Source organism: Anneissia japonica, unplaced genomic scaffold (genome assembly GCF_011630105.1).
Source record: "Anneissia japonica isolate Jap-2015-1 unplaced genomic scaffold, ASM1163010v1 scaffold1356_len1145284_cov175, whole genome shotgun sequence".
Taxonomy (NCBI): Eukaryota; Metazoa; Echinodermata; class Crinoidea; order Comatulida; family Comatulidae; genus Anneissia; species Anneissia japonica.
In genome coordinates, this window is record NW_022706987.1 from 540989 (window position 1) to 563043 (window position 22055).

Consider the following 22055-nt stretch of genomic DNA (forward strand, 5'->3'; position numbering starts at 1 on the left):
CGCCCCTGTATTGATACTATAAATTCCAAGCTTACGAATGTTTCAAACTGAATCAATGTCACTCCTTAAACTTCAAATCTTAAGATATTAAATCATCAAATTTTTTACCAGGTCCTATTTTTTTAAATGGTTGTTGTTAGCCATGGTTTTTTTTTATTCATTCATTTTGTTTATAAACTCATTGCAGTAAAACATAACTGAATTGCAAGTAGATTTGCAAGATTAAAATTACCAAAGACAAAATATTATTAACAAACTAGCAAAAAAAAAAACCTTAAATGGGGAAAAAAAGAGAAAAGCTCACCCTGGAAAAAAGATAACAAAATCAACATCACGAGAACACGAAAAACACCAAAACGGGGGAAAAATTACACCGAAACATATAATTTGAAAACAGAAAAAAACACTATAAACATTTGCATTAGGAAAAAGAATTCACACCAAGACAAAACAACACAAAACAATACAAAGAGATAAAAAAAACAAAATCAGCATCACTATCCAAACATATAACTATTTCCCTGTTTGCTCTGCAGATACTATTCTGCTGAAGACGATTGAAGAAACTCAATCCAAACGTTGAGACATTTTCCACAAACAACATTTCTTTTCAAAACTATCTACGTGGTGTACCGCAAGCAATAATATAGTATTACTTCTTCCTGCACACATTTAAATAATATTTCATACTCGAATTCCTAAGTATTCTATCACAAGTTTCACCTCTATTTTGAAGCAGTGCATTATGGATAATTGTATTCAGATTTTTCGCAAATACAAGTAGAATATTTTCTCTTCTTTTAACTGGTTAAAACTGGTTAAATTGGTTAACCTTTTGGAACCATGTGTAGTTCATTTATATTTTTGAATGGAACCCCCATCCCCCTCGAGTCAGCTTTGTAAGAGTATGGGCTACTCTATTAAAATATAGTTTAATGAGTTTTAAGACAAAGATGGACGGTGGTAAACAATGTTGAAATTTGTCTTTAGATGAAATATACCCTTACGAAAGAAAATTTCTTGGTCTAGAATTAAAAAAAAAAAAATACAAATGAAGTCATAGTAGGGTTACCTACTTGGTCAAACATGATAAAACCAAATGTTCTTGAACAGAGATCATTTTTATTCATAACTATGCTTGATGGGCTACAAAATTTTATTGGATAAATTTTTAAAATTAGGTCACATCTAACAAACTTTTCTTCTAAATTTTGTTTCGCTTCTTACCATTCCTGGACTTCCCTTTTTTCCTGGGTCTCCTTTTTTTCCTTTTGGCCCTGGTGGTCCTAGTTGTCCACGCTTTCCCTGTGGTCCCATGGGGCCAGGTATAACCTAAAAAATGTAAATGTGTTGCCTTATCAACCTTATTAAAACAGTTTAAAACCAAAAAATAATACTGGAGCTAAATACTTACCAAATTAAATGCAGAAGTGGGTTTAAATAAGTGAATTATTAATTGTTTTCAAACATTCTGTAGGAACATTTTGTATATTGTCAAACCACTTCTCAGTTGTTAAAAATTTTAAAATAAACCATTCTTGTCTACAAAACCATTGTTGACAGTTGTCTCTCAAGCCTGTTGTGTGAATTATATGAAATCAGCAAGAGGAATTAACAAGACTTAGGGACAGATAGATATTATTCGAAAGTGTGTGCACATTATCCGATCCCAACTACAAATCAGATCTTGGGATTGACCTCTCTATCTGACAATTATACCAAGGCATGATACCAAAATTAGTTTAGTTAATATACAATGAATACCATGTTGGCTTCAATATTCATAAAAAATAAAATTGTAATAAACACTAAAAATCCTATTAAGTAATTCACACAGCAAGTTAAGCACAATTATGTTACCAATACCAAGTGGTGGTATATGTCACCTTTGAACATGACACTGATTATTTTATAATTTTACAAGATTTTCAACACCTTAAAAAGTTTAACTTATAATTTCCTATTTTCTCATAAGAGAGTTAATAAAAATACATTTTCAAATACAAATAATTGATGTGTAATAATAATATAAATACATATTTCCAGGGGTTCCAAAGAAGAACTAACTTCCAGGTAATTTGGTCAAATGAGCTTTCTTAAATTTTATTTCATTTTGCTGCACATGATGATACCCATCGGCATTGACTTCCGTAGGACATTTTATAAAAAAAAAATTTTTAAACTTGCAAATATTATTACGGAGGTGCGGGAGAAGGTCCCAATTTCTGGAAGACTGCCGCAACTTGCGGAAGACTTAGGACCCCTGTATTACTACATATAAAAAAATTGTAATAAAGTTTTCAAATTAACATTTTTTAACATGATGTAATACTTAAACATAAAGTTAAAATCACACCGGCCATTCTGTCTTCATATCCTCTATTATGTGGTACACTGTGTATTCATCATCATATTTTAACAGGTCTTGTACAAATGCATCTGTTAGACCAGGATAACCCTTCACACTCAGTACAAAATCCTGCAAAAACATAGTATAACATAGTTCATTTTTTTCATCTTACAAAATTATTTCATTTACTGCATATAACACCCATCTTTTAAGACACAGCTATTCAGGTAAATTAAACCCTATTAAAGGTAAATCATTCCATGAAATAAGGGGATGTGCATCTTTTGACAAATGGCCAACCCCTTTTTAGATGTGAAATTTAGAATAAATTCACTTTATACATACCAATTTCTGTCAATGGTGTTACCAGTGGAAGAGCCCTTCAACCCACCTAGATATGTCAGGACCCGGAAACACACCCTCCCCTCCCTCGCCACATCTTGCAACCCTCTTTCTTTTGTCGGGACAATCCAGGCATCGTAGTAAAAAATATACCTAAGGGTTATGTGTGGTCGACGATGAAAGTTAGTTAGGAAAGCATTAAGTTTATTTTTAACCTTTCTTGCGTTATTCGTTTTTTCATTAAGATAATATTGTGATTGGTTTTGTTGTATATTTTTGTTGTTATGTTATATTGTATTTTAAATCTGAATGAACTGAATAAATCTAAAATAATCTACTGCTAATCATTAGGAAGAGCCTAATTTTTAAATGAAATAGCTCTGAATTTTTAATTTTGTGGCGAATCATCTTCTATCTACTGTATAGACTTTTCATCCTATTGGTAAAACATCGACAATCAGTAATTTTAGACACTTTTAACATGTGCCATGTGGTATAAGCAGACAGCTTTTTAGCTTACGTAAATTTCTAGTAAGATTACAGATAGCTCCATATTAAACAAAAATGAATAACACTTGTTCATTAAATAGCGTTATCATTACTTGCATTTCAGTCCCCCAGCTGAAATACAAGGACAGCAGCGATGAGAATTGAAACGGAAACCAAGAGATCTACAATAGTTTAGGAAAACTGAACTAAGCTCTTTCATTCTTTTTATTACTTAAATGTACATTTTGTATAAAGATTATTTATTATACCTCATAAATTTCAAGCGGCAAACCGTTTGTATTCATTAGCCATTTAAATCTCTAAGAGTAAAATTACGCAGTTCATACGGTTCACATGTAAACAGGGGTTCTGCAGTAAATTTTGGGTAGTAACACATAGTTCGTAAGAACTTAATTGTTACAAATTATTTTAAAGGATGAGTTGATCAATTTTATATTAATTTAGAACTAATTTAGCATAATCAGATACTGTACCTAATACCACATTTTTGAAATTACAAATCTTGTGCACGCTTGTGAACTAGACCCTTTCAACAAGATTTGTTTTGACTTTGCAAGTGATAGCTCCACCCAAGTTAATCAGTAGACAATTGTAATGTATAGGATTAGGATGATTTCTATATAATACTACTAGTAAAACCTGAGTTCCAGCTTGGGAAGGTGCGGAAGTTTCTATGCAAGGTAAATTTTTTTTTTTTAATACTTATAAGTGATTAATTTGTGTAATTTACACACTAAGCACATCTTGTTTTTTTCACTTGCTTAGGGAGCCTCTCAAAATAAGTCAATGCGTATACCCATGGACCACAAGCAGTGATTAGACCTGTAATTACCTGTCGTTGGCGACGCATTAGGATTATTTCTTGGAATGTTCCATTTTGCTATAGACAGATGAGACAATCTTTTGCATCGTACCCGCTAACCGCTGTGCTGACGTACAGTACTGATAAGCCTAGTTACTTTGATGTTACTCTCATAAAGGATGGTGCCCATTTGGTTTTGATGGTGCACATTTTTTTCTTTGACAATATGGGAACTTTTCTAAACTGGTTTCTAAACCAGTTGCATGACATAATTCACTCATATTCGTCTTGACTTAAGAACTTTGGACAAAATTGGTTGCCAGCCAAAAAGGTCAATCTCAACGTCTTTGTACGCCGCCAATACGAATTTACCGCGGAGCAAGGACAAACAGAAGTAGGTCATAAGATGCCAAGTGCAGGTGAAGGATTGTTAGATTATGTTTATAAAAATAATAAAGTACAGTTTTATCTGCTTTTCTTATTTATGTTAACCCTTTTAATTTAGACAGGAATGTTCATCATTCTCTTTCGTTGGTATGGCGATCAATGATATGCTGTTTATTGATTCAGTTATGAGCTATCCATTCGAGTATCGCAGCTAGTCACAATGTGGAAATTGAAGATATTTTAAATAGCTAGTTCCATTAACTACAATCATGCAGGTATAACATCCATGCTTCTACCAGCCTCGTGCACAGGGTGGATCCAGAGAATATTCCGGGGGAATGTGATGTACGAAGTGCTGAGCTAGGTTGGGGTGGTGTTTGCATAGACACAGCGAGGAGTGTACATTTAATTCGAAAATTACCCTAGTTTAGAGTACAGTGCTCTCCTAGTTTTTTTTTTTTGTTTTTTTTTTTGTTTTTTTTGTTTGTTTTTTTTGTTTGTTTTTTGTATGTACTCTTCCTCTTTTTATAAGGGGTCCGTAGACCACACCTGGTGCATATAAACTAAAAGGGGCGCATACAAAATATAATTATTTCTCTTACTGTAATTATAAACTATCATTTCACCATTTTGTCAGTGAATGAGGCTGCTGTTAGCGAAAATTTGTCGACAGAACGTCTATAGGTCAAAATTACCTTAATGATTTTATAATTTCAAAAATTACAATTATATATATTGTAGGCAAATTGGCTGTCAGCAAAGTGAATGTTCGCGAATTGGATGTCGGGGTCCTTTATCAGTTATTTATTTATTATAACAAAACTTTACATTATCAGTTTCTGCAAGGTGTGTCTATTGTGTTTGTGCATTTGTTTGTTTTTCTTGTTTGATGTTTGAGGATGCTCAAATGTGTATAGGACCCTTGGTCCTTCATTGCATCGCAATCTTGTTTTTGATAAAATATATTATCATTATATCATTTTTAATTATGTGAATGACATTAAATTTAAAAAACAACTATAGTGTATTTTTGACTTACTTTCTTTAAATCCTCATCAATTTTTGTTATAACCAAGGTCTTATCATCTTTGTCTTCTCTATCTTTATCATCCTTTTCAATTTTTGGATCACCTATTTTTTCATTAACATCAATTTTAATTTCATTTTCTTTTGTTGGCGGTGGTAAATATTTATTACTGTTTTGTTTAGTTCTAGCTTTTGTTGGTAAAACAGTTGGCAAAGAAGGTTGTATATCAACTGTAACACCTTTGTTTCCTTGTGTGTTAGTGTGCAAGGTTAGCAGTGATGATGCATCTGTTGTTAAGGTAAATTCTGTGACTTCCGACAATTCTGTGCTCACTGTAGGTAAATTACCAGTAGGATGTCCAGTTTCTATTGCAACTGTAGAGTTTATATTATTGGGAGTTACACCTGTAATATCATTTTTAATAGTTGTTCCTCCAGTAAATGCATCACCCACAGCTTTAGTACCAGTAGTTCTAGCAACCTCCTCTTGTGTTTCTGAGAACTCAGTAAGCATAGTCACTAATGGTGTCTCGGTGCCACCTTCGGAAAAAACATATTGTGTAGCATAACTTGGAGTAACATATGTTTCTGTGGTGACAAGAAAATCACCAGTTGAGGTGCTACTCTCTGCTGTAGGACTGGATGCATACATATTTGTAGTATAAACTGCAGTTGATTCAATACTAGTTCTTGTTTCTATGATGGATTCTTTTGTTTTCTCAGTTGGAAAATGAATGGAAGTTGACATAGACTGTTCTTCAAATACTGTGTACAATTCTGTGATAATTGTACTCTCTCTTTGATCTTCCCTGGAACCTGTATCTTGTGTAGGTGTGGTAGTTGGCACATACATAGTTGTTGGCACATTGGTAGATTCTGGAATACTAGTTGATATTACCTATAAAATATTTTTTTAAATTTACAAATTATAATATTCAATTGATATTAGGCCTATTCCAATTTATAATAAAATGATGTATGAAACGAGGCAATAACAACTACAAATGCTCCATTATAATGCGCGATAAAGGCATAGCCTTATCAAGAGTTACACAATAACACACACAAAAACAAAATTGAAATCATACTATGAATACAGTTATGAAGTTAAAAACACATGAAAACCAACTTGATGCAAGGGAAACTCGAACTAAGCTTTTATTATTAAAAATATCTGAAATGACGTCATATTTTAATATGCACATCTTTGAATGTATTCTTTGTCGGACAATATTTGAAACAGTAAGTGACAAAAGGCCCAGTCAGAAGAACTCATAGAAGAAAACATAGGAAAACAGAATAGAAGAAGAAAATAAGTAAGGACAAAAACTAAAGCTATTTCTGCTATTGCCAAATGCCAAAAAAAAAAACAAAAAAAGGAAAACTAACTCGATTAGTAAGACTCGAACTACAGTTGCAATGGTAATAACAAGAATAATATGGCGACTCATAACCATTGCGCGCTATGAGGTTACCCAGCGTAGGTCAGTGCATTTTAGTTTAAAAAAGTAATTCGGTGATTGGGGGAAAATTTTTCATGCATTTTACAGTTTAAACGCTTTAGAAAATGCAAACTGTGTTAATAGTTTGACAATTTTTTTTTTTTTTTTTCTTTAAATGGGCCTTACTTCCACACCCTACTTCGGATCCTTACCAATATTTAAACATTTCTTCATTGAAACAGGATAGACTAAAACCCTGTGCAAAAAAAAAATATGAAAAAAGTGTGGAAGGAAAAAAAACTTATTGTTTCTGTTCGTAAAACAGAACATAGGGCTTTTCCTTATTGGGCTTTTCCTTATTATAATGGCTTTTCTTGCAGCAGCTATGAAAAGCCAATAATAAACACAGTGTATGTAAAAAAGCCAAAAAAAAATTTCAAGGGACTTTAAATAGCAAATTAATGCTTGTTATTGTCTAAAGCAACTTTGAACGAGGTGTGCTCATGCACCCTTGGCACCCCCTGGCTATGCCAATATTACCGTTGGTGGCATCGTCATCATTATTATCACCATCAGATTTTTGTGTAATATAAAATACTTTCCTTAACACTTGATTTCAAACACGAGTACTTACCCATGAAGGCGAGTATGAAGAACATGTAAAATAATTTTTACATATATTTGCAGAATCTGTGTTATCTACAATTAATAGACGTTGAATTCCACCCTATTGAAAGTAACAATAAAAAGCATTTAAAAATGTTATTAATATTATTCCAAAATTCGAGACCAGTTTTTCAAAGTACAACCACATCTCTTCACTCTCACTGGTTAGAACGGCTCGAGATTCGTTCATGCAGTGAACTTCTTCAGGTGTCTGTACAAATGAAATTAAATCAATCTCTCATATACTTGAAAGATCCTTATTACCTGTAATGACCAACGATGTGTAGGTCTATTCTTATCGCCGATAACTTGTGATGAGAAGGTGTGATTGTGGTATACGTTAATGTTTAAACTTTAATTTGAAGGCTAACTGTGAACTAATGTGTTTAAACTTCATACTAAATACAGTGACTCGAACCGTGTTGTAAACTATTACCTTGCTTGTTGGCGTTCTGATGTTTAAGTATGTTTTAATAGTCCAGTAGGAGAAAGGGCTTTCACCACACAACGAGGGACACATTTATATCCAACTTTTCTAGACCGACTTTTTGTGTAGATTCCCGAAAATGGTGGGTCATCAGCCAGTTTCGTGGGCGTTTTCGAGATATAAGAGTCAAAGGTCAAGATTGACCAAAATAACAATTTATGTGAACAACCGTCAAAATATGTTTGATAATAATAATAAAATAATAATAATGACTAGAACTAGAGGGCACTCGGAGAGTGCATACCTCCACCAACATCATAATTCTCCTCAATATAAATCACCCATCCAATTAAATTCTTAAATATTCTTTAAATGGTCCTTATATCAACACCCTACTACGGATCGTCACCAAAATTTAATCATTTCTTCATTGGACTATGAAAAACTATTCTGGAAAGCTTCATTTAGATCCATTGGTTAAGTTTTTAGAGATACTAGATCTGGGACGTTAGCAGTTTAAATGATGCTGAAATTACACCTGAATGTAGATCGTCAAAAGATTTATATAATACATGGTTAAAGTTTCCAAAAAATTTCATTTAGATCAGTCGATCAGTTTTTGGGATGTCTGGTCTGGGACGTTTACCGTAAATACATGGCCCTCATGTCAACTCCCTACTCCGGATTGTCAACAACATTTTATCATAGTGAACCATGACACACCGTTCTGTAAAGTTTTTATTTTGATCTATTGGTCAGTTTTTGAGATATGGTCTGGGACGTTAACACTTCAAATGACCCCAAACTTCACACCTGAATCTTCTGTTATATTTGTGGGTGTTTTCACATTTATGGGTTTAACAGTACCCCTATTGAGGGAACACCCCTATTAAGGGGACACCTTTTTTGTTCCCGAAGGTGTCCCCTTAATGGGAGCTCTACTGTGTATTCAAATTAAATCTTCTAGTGATGTACTAGCTTCCAAATACAATTTTTGTGTAAAATGTGTAAAATCTGCCATTTTTTTTTTTTTTTTGTTCACTAAAAAATTCAGCATAGAAACAGCCCCTTCCGTGTAAGCCAAGAGCTGGTGTGATGAGGATTCACCTTGTTGCCAGCTTGTAACAAATGATTCATACGAAAAAGTTTTTTGAGCATTTTCAATCTGATGGCCACCCGTCTATGAAGGATGAAGACGTATCTTACCTGGAATGATTTTTCAAAAGGCATCAATGAACCTCCAATGACAACTATGCTTCTGGAATCTATTTTTAATGGGTATTGATCATCAATTTTTAAAGAGGACACCTCTCTGCAGTTGTAATATAAACGTATTCTACCGGAATCAATGCTTATGCTGATTTTATGCCAAACATTATCAGTCAACTCCTCAATGAAAAACCTACAAATTCAATATTTAATAAAAAAAAAACAGAATGGGTTTTTGAAAATTATTTGAGAATTAGCAATTATTTATTTCATTGGATATCACCCATGTAGGTTTGAGAAAAATGCTTCTAAAGACTCCAAAATCAATAGTTTATTATTAAGATTTGTATTTTTAAAGTAATTTTAATATATATTTTCAGTTAGATTTAGTGATTGATATTTTGCAAAAATATTCTTCAATATATTTTATATAAAATGCAAAAACATGAAAATGTTTTGGGTGCATGTGCGAAATTAAAAAATGCAACAAACGGTGGGTTTTTTTTTGCCAGAGCTTGTCACATTATGACACATGGATTCTCTCACCAAAGTCTTTCCAGACTGCAATATCAAAGGTCTTACCTGTGTGACTGTAGAGTACCTAGGCGAAGTTGAACATCAATGACATTCGATCCGACAAGAACTCGAAGTTGAAATATGTTGTGGGAATCAACCACTGTGAGCACGTTGGACACAAATACTTGCTGATACTTTATATGCATAACAATTGACAACCTTTGAGAAAAACTACAATAAAAAAATGATAAAAAATTATTTCTTGCTGCCACAAATCATCATCATCATCATTATCTATATATTAATTTTGGTAATTGTCTCCGCGAAACTTCACCCATCTACTCTAAAAACCGCTGGCAGGAATGTGCTCATCTTCCATAGGGTTTCTATCACAAGCACGACAGCCTACTTTTCTAGCCTGGATATTGGATGACAACTAAAAAAGCAGTCAAAAACCATACAAAAAGTATTTCTGCTGCCATGTTTCGCAAGTTGTTTACATCACATAAAATCTACATCTCTTCAGTTTTGTACAGTAGTGCTCGTGTCAACAAAATATTTGCCCATGCCGCCAAATAACAGACACGTCACCTCGGGCTATATTTGCCAGCTTCATTACGTCACATAGAAACTAAACTATCTCCTCAGTAATACAACTGTGCCTCCCGTGAACAATTATCGTTCCAGCTAGCTGCGAAATAAACAGTTTGATCAGGTCTGATCGCCTTTTCGTGCGGGGCGGTGCAGAGATGAGCAGCGTGTTACCTATTGCCGTATGCTGTGTCATTGCATTAAATACTGAATATACAAATCGATCAGGTAAAAAATAAAAATACGCCTGGGCACAATGCATGATGGATATAATTATAATAGGCTTAGAAATTTTGTCTAGGAGGGCTAGATGTGAAAAATAAATCGGACTGTGTAGATGTGAATGCTTCTATTATTTACCACTGAAGCCATTTCTCACAATTTTTTCTCCGGACCGGAATCCGGGCTTTATGTGAACGTTGCTTTAAACTGTCCTAATCTGCTGGCATCACATACATCACAAGGAAGTCCATTCCAAAGAGATATGGAAAATCCCATCCTTGTAAGTGATCGTTGCAGGTCCTCTCATTAGAGAATAAAATCGCTGCGATGACCTGAGAGTTCTCTTGCTTTGATCACTTATTTTTAGTTCTTTGATGTAGGACAGGGAGTTGTACAGTCAGTATTTATATGTCAGAAGTAACACCTTGAACTAACATCTTACGCACAGGTATCTAGTGCAGATTTCGCAGGACTGGGGTAATATGCTCCTGCCACCCAGTGACAATTCTCGCTGCAGTGTTCTGCAACTTCAGTTATCGTGGTAACTAGCTTAAATGACCTGATTTGTGATATATTAATCAAGCAATTGAATGAGTAATTAGCATATTCACACATGTACTAAAAACAACAGGCTCCGTCTTCTTATTACCATCTACCATTTCGCCAAGTTTGGAACCAACCGGACTTACTAAAATTTTTATTATTATTTATTATCATGGTAACAAACAAATTACATTTCTTAAATTAAGAACGACAGCGACAACGAGGAGGACGACGAAAACGACAACATAGAAAAGAACAATAGCCTCCCTGAAGTTTTGCTGGAGGCTAATAAATTAAATAGCCATTTTATTGTAAGTTATCTGTGTGCTTCTTGAAAAGTAGAGCCTATCGCTACAACTATAGCGCCACTACCATAAGAAATTACCATGTTGAAGTTGATTGATTTGGAGTTAAATATTCTATACAAAATTTGATATTGTTAAATTTTCTAATTATTGTAAAATTTAATAGCAATTTGATACTAAATTAATTAAATCAATTTCAACCTATTTATATACCTGGCTGCAGATAAACTGGACAATGAAACCTTGACCTCAGCTGCTGGTTGGAATTGATAATACAGGCATTCCTTCTTGTTGCTTAATACCTGCACATCATCAGTAAACTCCTCAACTTTAATTAGGCTTAAGAGGTCAATTATTCCTGTGAATATAAACAAAGTTGTAAATTTCATTTCGTATTTTCATATTTCATATTAGGCCTGCTTGTTAATAGGAATGATGATGCTTTAAAATGCTTAATAATTTTCAATAATTTATAATAAAGAAAAATATATTTATATAACGCTCTGTAGATTTAAAATTACTCTAGTCTCTTTACATTAACTGTGGAAACTTTTTCCAGCTGGACACCAACCCGGTATTTCTGAATCTAGGTTTTGGGGCCAGGAATATACAAGGATGTACATTCACTTACCTACAACATAGGTATTTATTCCACCACCACTGGCGAGGATCGATCCCGCCAGTGGTGGCGAAATAGTTGGTGGGGGCTGAGAGGGGTATAGCTATGAAAAGGGTAGATTTTGCATTTTGTTATTTTGCAGATTTGTTATTTATATTTGTTATTTCTTTTTTAACCAGAAATTATATAGCGCCTATCACATACTGTAAGCAGACTATACAAGGCAAACGTAAAGTGCCTAGCTCAGGGACACGAGCAATGTGACGAGTGTCGAGCTCCCGATTTTACGATCAAAAGTCCAACACTTACACGCTGCGCCACACCCCTTTAGGCGGCCCCCCCCGCCCTAAACTTAGTGGGTCAATTATAGCTATTTCTCCTATGAAAACATAAGCTTGATGTTAAAAAAAAACGAATAACAGTTCACAAAAATTTGTCCAACATTCGTATCTTTCTGGCTGCTTCGCTCATTTAGCCTCCGTCAGGACCTCCCGTCCCTCTGTCTGGCAGATCCTGGAGCCATCAAGTATTCTTTGTATAAATTAACACTTTCTCAAATAAAAGAAGCCGTTGTAATCAATCAAGATGCTGAAACAGAAGGTAAACCTTTACGTGCCATACTTAAACATAATATGTTATTTTAAACATAAGATATTATCTTAAGATATTTTAATAGAGAGTGAGGAACTGGAGACACTCAGGATGGTGGGAAAAGCATCATCTTTGATGCAAAGAAGAAAATAGTGGAGTTTGCAGGAGCAGCCCCAATGAATAGCAGTAAAACAACACCACTGCAGCCACTAAAATCTTTCGATTTATTCAAGATAGAGTTCAAGATTTTCTTTAAAAAGTTGTCAAAATGCTCAGGACAATATCACTCTTTTTGATCCTGTATAGCCCCAAGACTACAGTATTCTTAAAGTGTATTATCTTTTTATGCGTTTTTTTTTTTTCTTTTGAAAAAACTGGCTTTTAAAAAGAAATTTTTTAAATTTAGGCCACTGGCTGAGAATCAAAAACTCATTAGAGAGCTGCTTATTGAAGATTGGGAACATAAGTAAAGGCCAAGGAGCACAAAAGAACATCTTTCTTTACGTAAAGAATGAACACTACATACCTAAACCTGAAGTCAAATGATGTGTAAATGTTATGTTTACTTTACGGTATGCTTTTCATATTTTTTTCAATGTTTTAAACAGTTTCAATAGGTAAAACTATTTAAAAAGCAAACAAAAGTTTCTTTGAAATAAAAATTTGTTGTCCTATTATGTCTTTTGGAGACCACTTTAACTTCAGTCCTCATTTAGAGGTTTTAGGTTGGGCTCCCTCTAATTCTACTGCTTGGAAACCACTTCCAGCCCATGGTCTCTATTTAGAGGTTTCTAATTCAAGACCAAACACTGAGGTCACCCCAAATTTTAGGTACACAAAGTGGTCTCAAATTGAGGGCAGGCTACAGCATTCATTTTGAAAAGAAGCCCCCCCCCCGCCCTCTTTACTTTGCAAAATTAGCCTCGAAAAGAAGCCCATCCAAAGTTCACTCTAAATAAAGAAGCCTATAGGGCTTCTATATTCGAGGTTTTACGGCACAGACGGGCAAAGTGCGACCCACGGGTTGCATGCGGCCCGACAGCGATTTTTTTTTTTTTGCGGCCTGCAAACATGAATTAAAAACCCTATGTGTGTGGCCCACCAAGCAACATTGGCTAGAAAACACCTTGTTTTTTACGGCCTGACACCGATCATATGTAAAAAGTAATATTAAAACTGGGAATAAAGTGGTGTAAATGCAGTGCTTGGTTTTTGAAAGCGCACTGGAAAGATCAAATTTTTGGTGTGGCCCTCAGTGTAAAATCAGAAATTCTTTTTGGCCCGCCAACTGATTTTTAATGCCCACCCCAGTTTTATGGTATTAATCATAGTAAAAATATATCTATACCCCACTTGAAAATGGACAGTTCTAGTCGCCCACTACTCAGTGCATGCATTAACCTTATTTTCATCACTTGCATGCAAATACTTGAGATTCAGTTCCCCGTTTCTCACACGCAATAATTGAGATAGTGGTCTTGTTAGTAACTCTTTGGTTATAATTAATTCATTAAATAAAACAGATTTGTTTTTATCATCACAAGTTAAATTATAATAGTCAACAAAATACAGTATACAACTCACGGTTCGAAAATCTAGAGTAGAATACACCCATTTCCGTGTTTACAGTACATCGGCCCGATTCAAACGCTGGCAGCGCACTACCCTGGTAGTAGGCAAAAGATTCACCGAGTGTACTGTAGCATATGCATTTGAAATCAGTATACGGGTAATTTTTATTTTTGTTGTGCCAAAAAAAAGTCATTTTCTTCTTATCTCTCCGGAGCAGTGCGAGCACGTACCGTTTAACACGGTATCATCATCTCTTTCAATTCATAAAACTTTAATGCCAAATTTTTCCCAAATGACAATTTTAATTTTAGCTACAATTCTTGCTAAATTTTCTATAACATGAATATATGACAACCTGCAGTAAAAAAAAAAAACAGATTTTTATTTTAAAGGTAACATATATAGCCATTTTCAGTAGCGGATCTAGGAATTCGAAATACTGTAGAGGAGGCACAGGGAAGGACTTCACAGATAGGGGGTAAATAACACCTCAGCCCACCATGGTTGGGACTGAGGTATGATTTATGATCATGACACCTCTAGATTTGCCGGAAATGGCACTCTCAGGAATTTGAATATAATTGGACTGAGGTATGCAAATATATGATCATAACACCTCTAGATTTGCCGGAAATGGCACTCTCAGGAATTTTAATATTATTATTATTTTTTTTTTTTTTTTTTTTTTATTTTTAAAAATTTTGTTTTTTTTTTTTTTTATAATTTTGACAAATTTAGAGGAGCCAGGGCCACCTTGGCCTCCTTGAATCTGCCACATTTTAATTCCTTGACATAGAAACCTTCACATAATCCAAGTACCAATATGAATTAGGATATATATCATTCTGATTCAGGTTTCAAGTAGATGTGGCTCACCAGCAAACCGACTAAGAGGAAACAGAAGATTAACTCTTGAAATATACTTCAAATCTTTTGGGAAATAACTACTACTACAGGAATGATAAACTAGATCATCAATCAACTCAAATCTTTGACTACAATTCAAAACATTATTATATTCCCTAGAATAACATTTTATTACTAGAAATTGCAAATTACAAGTGAAGTGCTGTGAAGTACAACTGCATAAAATGTTCTTCGAACAAAATTATTTATGCGAGTCAAGTGAAAATAATGAATAATAAAAATATAACAAATAATATGAGCACGACCCATTGTCTATATTAGAACAGCATTGGTACCGTGTACAATAGTGTTTTGCTGCAGTGACATCTCTCTGCTGACGACTTGCTGCTGCTGGCGATGACTCGCTGCTGGCGAATCGATCTGCGTATGTGTATAAAATGGCATTTATTTCCGAAAACACTATGCCAGTCTACAACAAGCGTCGCCTAAATGTAATAATAACACGTTCAAAATAGGCTAGTAAATAAGTTTAACTGGGTTTGTAAATAATATTCGCCTCAAAATATTGTGGCTGAGACATGAGCCGATTAAACGTAGAAATAGGAAACCTAGAAATATAGTAAAAACGCTAGTACTCCAGCGTCGCGACATGCCGACGTTGGTATGAGTAGGTTAGTCTACAAACGTCGCCTAAAGTAATTGATTTTACCCGGCAGAACGGAAGAAGGAAACTCCGCTTTTCAGTTGTCTTTGGCGATTGTTTTTTGACAAACAATGACCTTTCAGAGGTCAAATTGCTGTCAAGAATATGAATTGGCTGCTTCGCAGCAACTATCACAAGGAAAATAACAGGCTACATAACTTAATGCCCCTAAATTCAGCAAGATACATGTTTTGGTAACTTTCTCATGATAACAAAATCATAAAACATAAAATTATGGGGGTTTTTTTGCTGCACCTAGATGCACTTACAATTTTTTTCAGTATTTAACATTATTGTGATACAGATATGCTGTACTATTGTACATACCCTACTCTTACTTGTTCCGCAATTGTATGGGCAAGTAAAACTGATTAAAACTGACCAATACTTTTCTAAACATAAAATACGTAAGCTAAAAGACATAAATCAAATCCAAATTGGCTACTTTATGTATAAATCCCAATCAATAATATTATTCCACGTTTTAATTCATTTTTTAAAAAACATTGTGACAACCATAATTATGAAACAAGATTGAACTGCACTATTTTACCCAAACAAAGAAATCTTAATTTTAACAGTTTTACAATTTCATGTACATGACCAAAGCCTTTGCAGTGACTTAAAAGAAACAAACACTCCACCAAATTCTGAAACGAAATTTATGGAACATATTTTATAGTATACTATATATAATAATTTTATACAAGACCATCGTTTTATCCCACAATTTTAATGTTGTAATTTTATTGGTAGTTACAGTAAGTGTCCTGTAGTTTAAGTATAGTTTAAGATTTTAATTGATTTTGATTTTATATTTTTGAATTTGAATACTGTACATACTTTAGTCCAAGTTAACATCACTCTGTTGAACTCTTTATATTATAATACCATAAGCTTAAAATTAGGCATCAATTATAAATTTGGGTGAAATTTTTGATAACAATATTACTAATTTAAACTGACCAGTAACAGGTTTAAGAATTGCTCAAACTTGTATAAATGAAAAACTCATCCGTATTTATTTAATGCTTTAAAGTGAATTAGAAGCTAACTTTCCTCCATGTTTACTGTAGCATCTGTCCTATGTTTACGAAACACTTTCACCGAGTAGTGTTAATATTTTTTTCATCAACTCATGCACTTGTCAATTCTAGTCCCACCCCTCCCCCGACCCCGGGTCATAGCGGGGCACTAGCCGGGACTGAGCAGGGGACGTACACATAGTTATGTCCCTGAAGTGCCGGGATATACCTAAAATTCACTCATAGATGTAACCGGTCGAAAGGGCCGGGAATTTTACTAGGTATGCCAACAGCTGCTTGTTTACTGTTGGAAATGAGGTTATATTATTAAAAATTGCTCTTTTTTCTAGGCCTAGGCCCAGGCCTAACTTGACAATGCAATAATATGTGACAGAAAGTACACTTTTGAAAGAAATAAATTAAAATAAAAAAAACAAACAAACAAACAAATAACTATAAAAATAATTCAGTTGCAGAGGTACCTTATACAATGCTAAAAATGAGGCTCTTGTATCCCTAGCTAGGACAAGGCATCCATGTGCAAAGCAGTGGTGTTTATCCATGAAAAAAGCACAGCAGGATAGTTTGCCTTACCAGGAAAAGGTGACGTAATCTAGCATATGACGTATGCATGCTAACTATATTGTGAGTGTGACGTCACCAAAAAATGAATATTTTCTATTACTGTATAACCAAAATATTAATAACTACAAGGTTTCTGGGTGTAAATTGCCTTAATACGAATTAAGGTTTGCACAATCTCCTTGCCATACAAATTACAGCTCCCACTGACGTCTCAGTCGAGAAATACAGGTAGCTGAAGTTTTTCTTGGAAATCTACTACGAAACCATACCAAATTTCACGTTCCACTTTTGACCCTGATTTGTGCTTCGCACTCGCCACAAAGGGGGCGGCGTTCCGGGAACCATGCATCTAGGTCTACAATTCTTTTGTTTGTCTACCTGAGTAATAATAATAATAATAATTGTCAATTTATATAGCGCATAATGTAAAATACCTCTATGCGCTTTACAGCATGGAGTGGTAAAAATTATTAAAAGTTTCACCGGAAACAAAAATAATGAGTAATAATAACGAATAACAACAATAAAAGATAAATAAATATATAATGTTAATAAATAATTTGAAAAATACAGAAATTTATTTACTTTTTTAAAAAATATTTATTTCCTTTAGTCACATTTCCTCACTTACCTTTTACTCTTTTTTCCAATTCATTTTTCCCCTTTTCTTTTATTTTCTTTCATACTTATGACCCGTCTCTCTTTTCCTTTACTTCCCTGTAATTTCTTTCGTTACCTTTTCTTCCCCTGCCCCCTTTTCCTCCTTACATTTTTCATTTTTCTACCTCTTTTCATGTTTTCCCTTTTCTTACATTATATTTTCCTTTTATTTCACTTCCACACTTCTTATTCTTTCCTTTCTCTTTTTTTGCCATTTCCTTTCTTTTTCTATCTTAAACCTCCTCGTTTTCTTTATTTTTCTTTTCTTTCTTTACCTTTTCATTTTCTTTTTCTTTCTTTACCCTTTCATTTTCTTTATTCTCATTTCATTACCTTTTCGTTTTCTTTTTCTTTCTTAACCTTTTCAGTTTCTTATTTTTCTTTCTTAATCATTTTGGTTTCTTTCTTTTTCTTTTCTTTCTTTCCCTTTCATTTTCTTTTTTTTTCCATTATTTACCTTTTCGTTTTCTTTCTTTTTCTTTTCCTTTCTTTACTCTTTCGTTTTCTTTCTTCTCATTTCCTTACCTTTTCATTTTCTTTCTTTTCATTTTCCTTTCTTAACCATTTCATTTTCTTTTTGTTTTTTTTCCTTCTTTTACATTCGTTTTCTTTCCTTGCTTTACCTTACCGTTTTCATTCTTTTCCTTTTATTTTTCCTTAATCTTTTTATTGTTTTCCTTTCATTTTTTCCTTCTTTTTGCTCTCGTTTCTTTTCTAGTTCATCATACTTTTTATCATTCTTTTCCTTTTTTCCTTTTCATGTACTTCATTTTCCATTGTTCTTAGTTCTTAATTGCTTTCATTTCCTTTCTTTCCTTTCCATTTCTATCTATTTCCTTACCTCTTCTTAATAATTACCTTTTTATTTCCTTCTGTTTCTGTCTTTCCTTCTCTGTATAATTTACTTTTCTTCTCAATTTTCTTTGTTTTCATTTTACTTACCATTGTTTTTCTTCTCTTTCTGATTCTCACTTACCTAACCTAAGAGCTAAGAAAAAACCTAGACTTAAATGTGTTAACAGTGCAAGCATTTTTAATGGGACCAGATAGCAGATTCCAACAATGAGGTGAGGCTACAGTCATTCAATATTTATTTATACAAATACAAGGATAGTAATAATACGACAAACTCATGATCTACGAATTATCCTAATCCAACCATGGCCTGTCGCTAAACTGAGGCTGAGCAATGCACTAGCGATGGCATAATAAATTTAGTTCAGACCATCTAAACGTTGATGATTAGGCCAAAAGAAAATAACAAAATTCTTTTGCTTTCAGTAAGTACAGTGTGATATTGAAATGTGGTTCATTGTTATAATGTATAGTTGATAAGGTATACAACTTCCTATTTCAGTTTTTATGGCTAAGAAATATTTTAATTTGTATCTTAAATTTTGAAGTGACCCAGTTGGCGGTGAATTCTCCGGAGTGTCTACCTAATAACTAATCATTTCCTCAAAGGTTGATTCTGTCTGCCTCACTGACTTGCTTGGATACAGCAGACTATCCCATGACTACAGTACTTGTGAAGTCAAGTGATCCAGTCATAAAACAACTGAGCTAATAGACTCCTACTGTACCACTAACTGTAGACCTCGCCTGTATACACAATTTACAGTAGATCCTCTCTGTTGGGACACCCCTATTAAAGGGACAATTTTCGTGAAAAATAGTTTCTGAGTGTGCCAAATGGTCAAATCAATACATTTTCAACCACATAAGGGGACAACTTTTTTTTACCATCACTATTTTTTTATTGTACAACTAATAAAATAAAAACAACAAATTATATTTTGACAACTTTTTGAGCGATAAAATGAACACTGTTTTTCTTGATTTCTAAAATGGATCAGTAAAGGGCTCTGTGTGTGTGTTACTTTAATAGTGTGTTTGACAGTTATTGGTTATTGTACTGTAATCATGGGATTTATTTTTTCATGGGTACCTTCATAGGATTCAAATTCTCATCTTGATTTCTAAGTCATTACTCTAATCATTCTGCTGGACGTATCTGTCCTAGCACTGGAATCTGGAACAATATACAATTATTGTTCTTTTTCTGACATTTTTATTTTATCATAAATTTACTGTTGCATTGTAAATTATTGTTGCAATTTAGAATAGGGGGGGGGGGCAGGTGCAGCAGCCACTCCAAGACATGAGACACTTGCACTACCTATTTTACTGAAAATTAGTAGGGACTTGAACTACATACTGTAATCATGGGATTTATTTTTTCATGGGTACCTTCATAGGATTCAAATTCTCATCTTGATTTCTAAGTCATTACTCTAATCATTCTGCTGGACGTATCTGTCATAGCACTGGAATCTGGAACAATATACAATTATTGTTCTTTTTCTGACATTTTTATTTTATCATAAATTTACTGTTGCATTGTAAATTATTGTTGCAATTTAGAATAGGGGGGGGGGGGCAGGTGCAGCAGCCACTCCAAGACATGAGACACTTGCACTACCTATTTTACTGAAAATTAGTAGGGACTTGAACTACCATTTACCAAAATCCAGTGTCGGTTGAACCACTATTACGGCCATGTAACCTACCAAATTATACTTTTCAAAATTTTCAACCACATAAGGGGACACCTTTTTACCATTACTATTTTTTTTATTGTAATAAAAAACAACTAATAAAATAAAAACAACAAATTATATTTTGACAACTTTTTGAGTGATAAAATGAACATGAACACGTTCCATCCCATATACGTTCTTTATTTACCAACGCATCTGAGATACATACACTGTACTATAACACAAGATTTTCTGAGATGAATTTTACTTCCGATCCATCATTTCCAAAACTAATTGTGGTATTCTGCCTTCTATAATGGCCCTAAACATTGTAAAAATATACCTCTTGATTTTAAAAATAAACCTTCTGTCTTTAGTTTCAAAAGCAAATAAAAGCCATCTGTTCTCGGTATATAGTGAACAGTAGAAGCAATTATGATAAAAGAGTACTGTACAGTAGTTAGTTATATTATCAAGTCTGGATTACCATTTTTACTGTTTCTCTTGACTTGAAATAAATGATTTTGCTTGTATAGATTGACCTTCTTTTTGATTTTTTCCCAAATTTTTGTTTGTGTTCACCCGGTTTTTTAAATTTTTGTTAAGATATGTGTTAGGATATGCTCTGATATTCCTATCTTATTTACATATGTTATACATTACTTAGATTTAATAGTGAAACTAACAGTAATAAAGGTGATGAAACTCTTCAATAGTTTAGTTAGTTTATTGATTAATGTAAGACAGACACCCAAGAACTAAGTCTCTATTTTGCATTCCAACATGATGATGATATCCAAATGACATGAATATTTATTAACACTTGTATATATGATGTACCAGTCAGTTTAATAAACACTTGTAGACTACTTCTTAAAGTCTTTAGTCCGTTATTGTGGATACAATCCATTTGTCAGCATTCTCATATTTACTGTACTGTATATGTCGTAGCATGGCTACTCCACCTACTACTACACAAATTATAACAATTTTTATTATAATTTACTTTGTTCATCTAATTTTAGGTAGCCATGACTTAAAGTTCATGAACTTAATTTGGTCGCCTTCCACACAATTATTTAATTAACAATTATGTATAATCGCCATCTTCTAATGTTTGACAAGGCAATTTCCTTTGGTTTTGATAACCAACTGTTGCAGTCATTGGTTGCTATAGTGATATGATATTAAATTGTGTGCGTAGCTGTGCGTATGCTGATTTGTGCTGCTGTAGTACGCGTTAACTGCACATCAGCAAGTACTGTCAGTACAGATACAATTACTAATTGTAACTTGTATTGTGTTAGAAGATCTTGTTGGTAATGCTATTTTGATAGACGTTCTTTAACGAAATAAACATTTCTTTAGCATTCGAGAGAGCTGACTTTTTGGTCACTGCAGACAGGTAAAAATTGTGCGATGATTTCATAATTATGTAGATATATAAGTATGTATATATATAAGTATGTATATATATAAGTATGTATATTATGTATATATATATATATATATATATATATACGTATATATGTCTATATATTATGTATATATATGT

General features: G+C 33.5%; 1 protein-coding gene across 1 annotated transcript in view; it reads right to left on the reverse strand.

Moving 5' to 3' along the window:
- The window catches only part of LOC117106272 (collagen alpha-1(V) chain-like), a 33620-nt gene that overhangs the window by 2466 nt on the left and 9099 nt on the right, over positions 1–22055 (reverse strand). The window contains exons 2-8 of the mRNA XM_033247632.1: positions 11552–11696; positions 9744–9908; positions 9159–9354; positions 7494–7586; positions 5431–6315; positions 2357–2479; positions 1228–1332 (exon numbers count right to left, since the gene is read on the reverse strand). Of these exons, the coding sequence (XP_033103523.1) occupies positions 1228–1332; positions 2357–2479; positions 5431–6315; positions 7494–7586; positions 9159–9354; positions 9744–9908; positions 11552–11696 (1712 nt within the window). The remainder of the gene's footprint in view (positions 1–1227; positions 1333–2356; positions 2480–5430; positions 6316–7493; positions 7587–9158; positions 9355–9743; positions 9909–11551; positions 11697–22055) is intronic.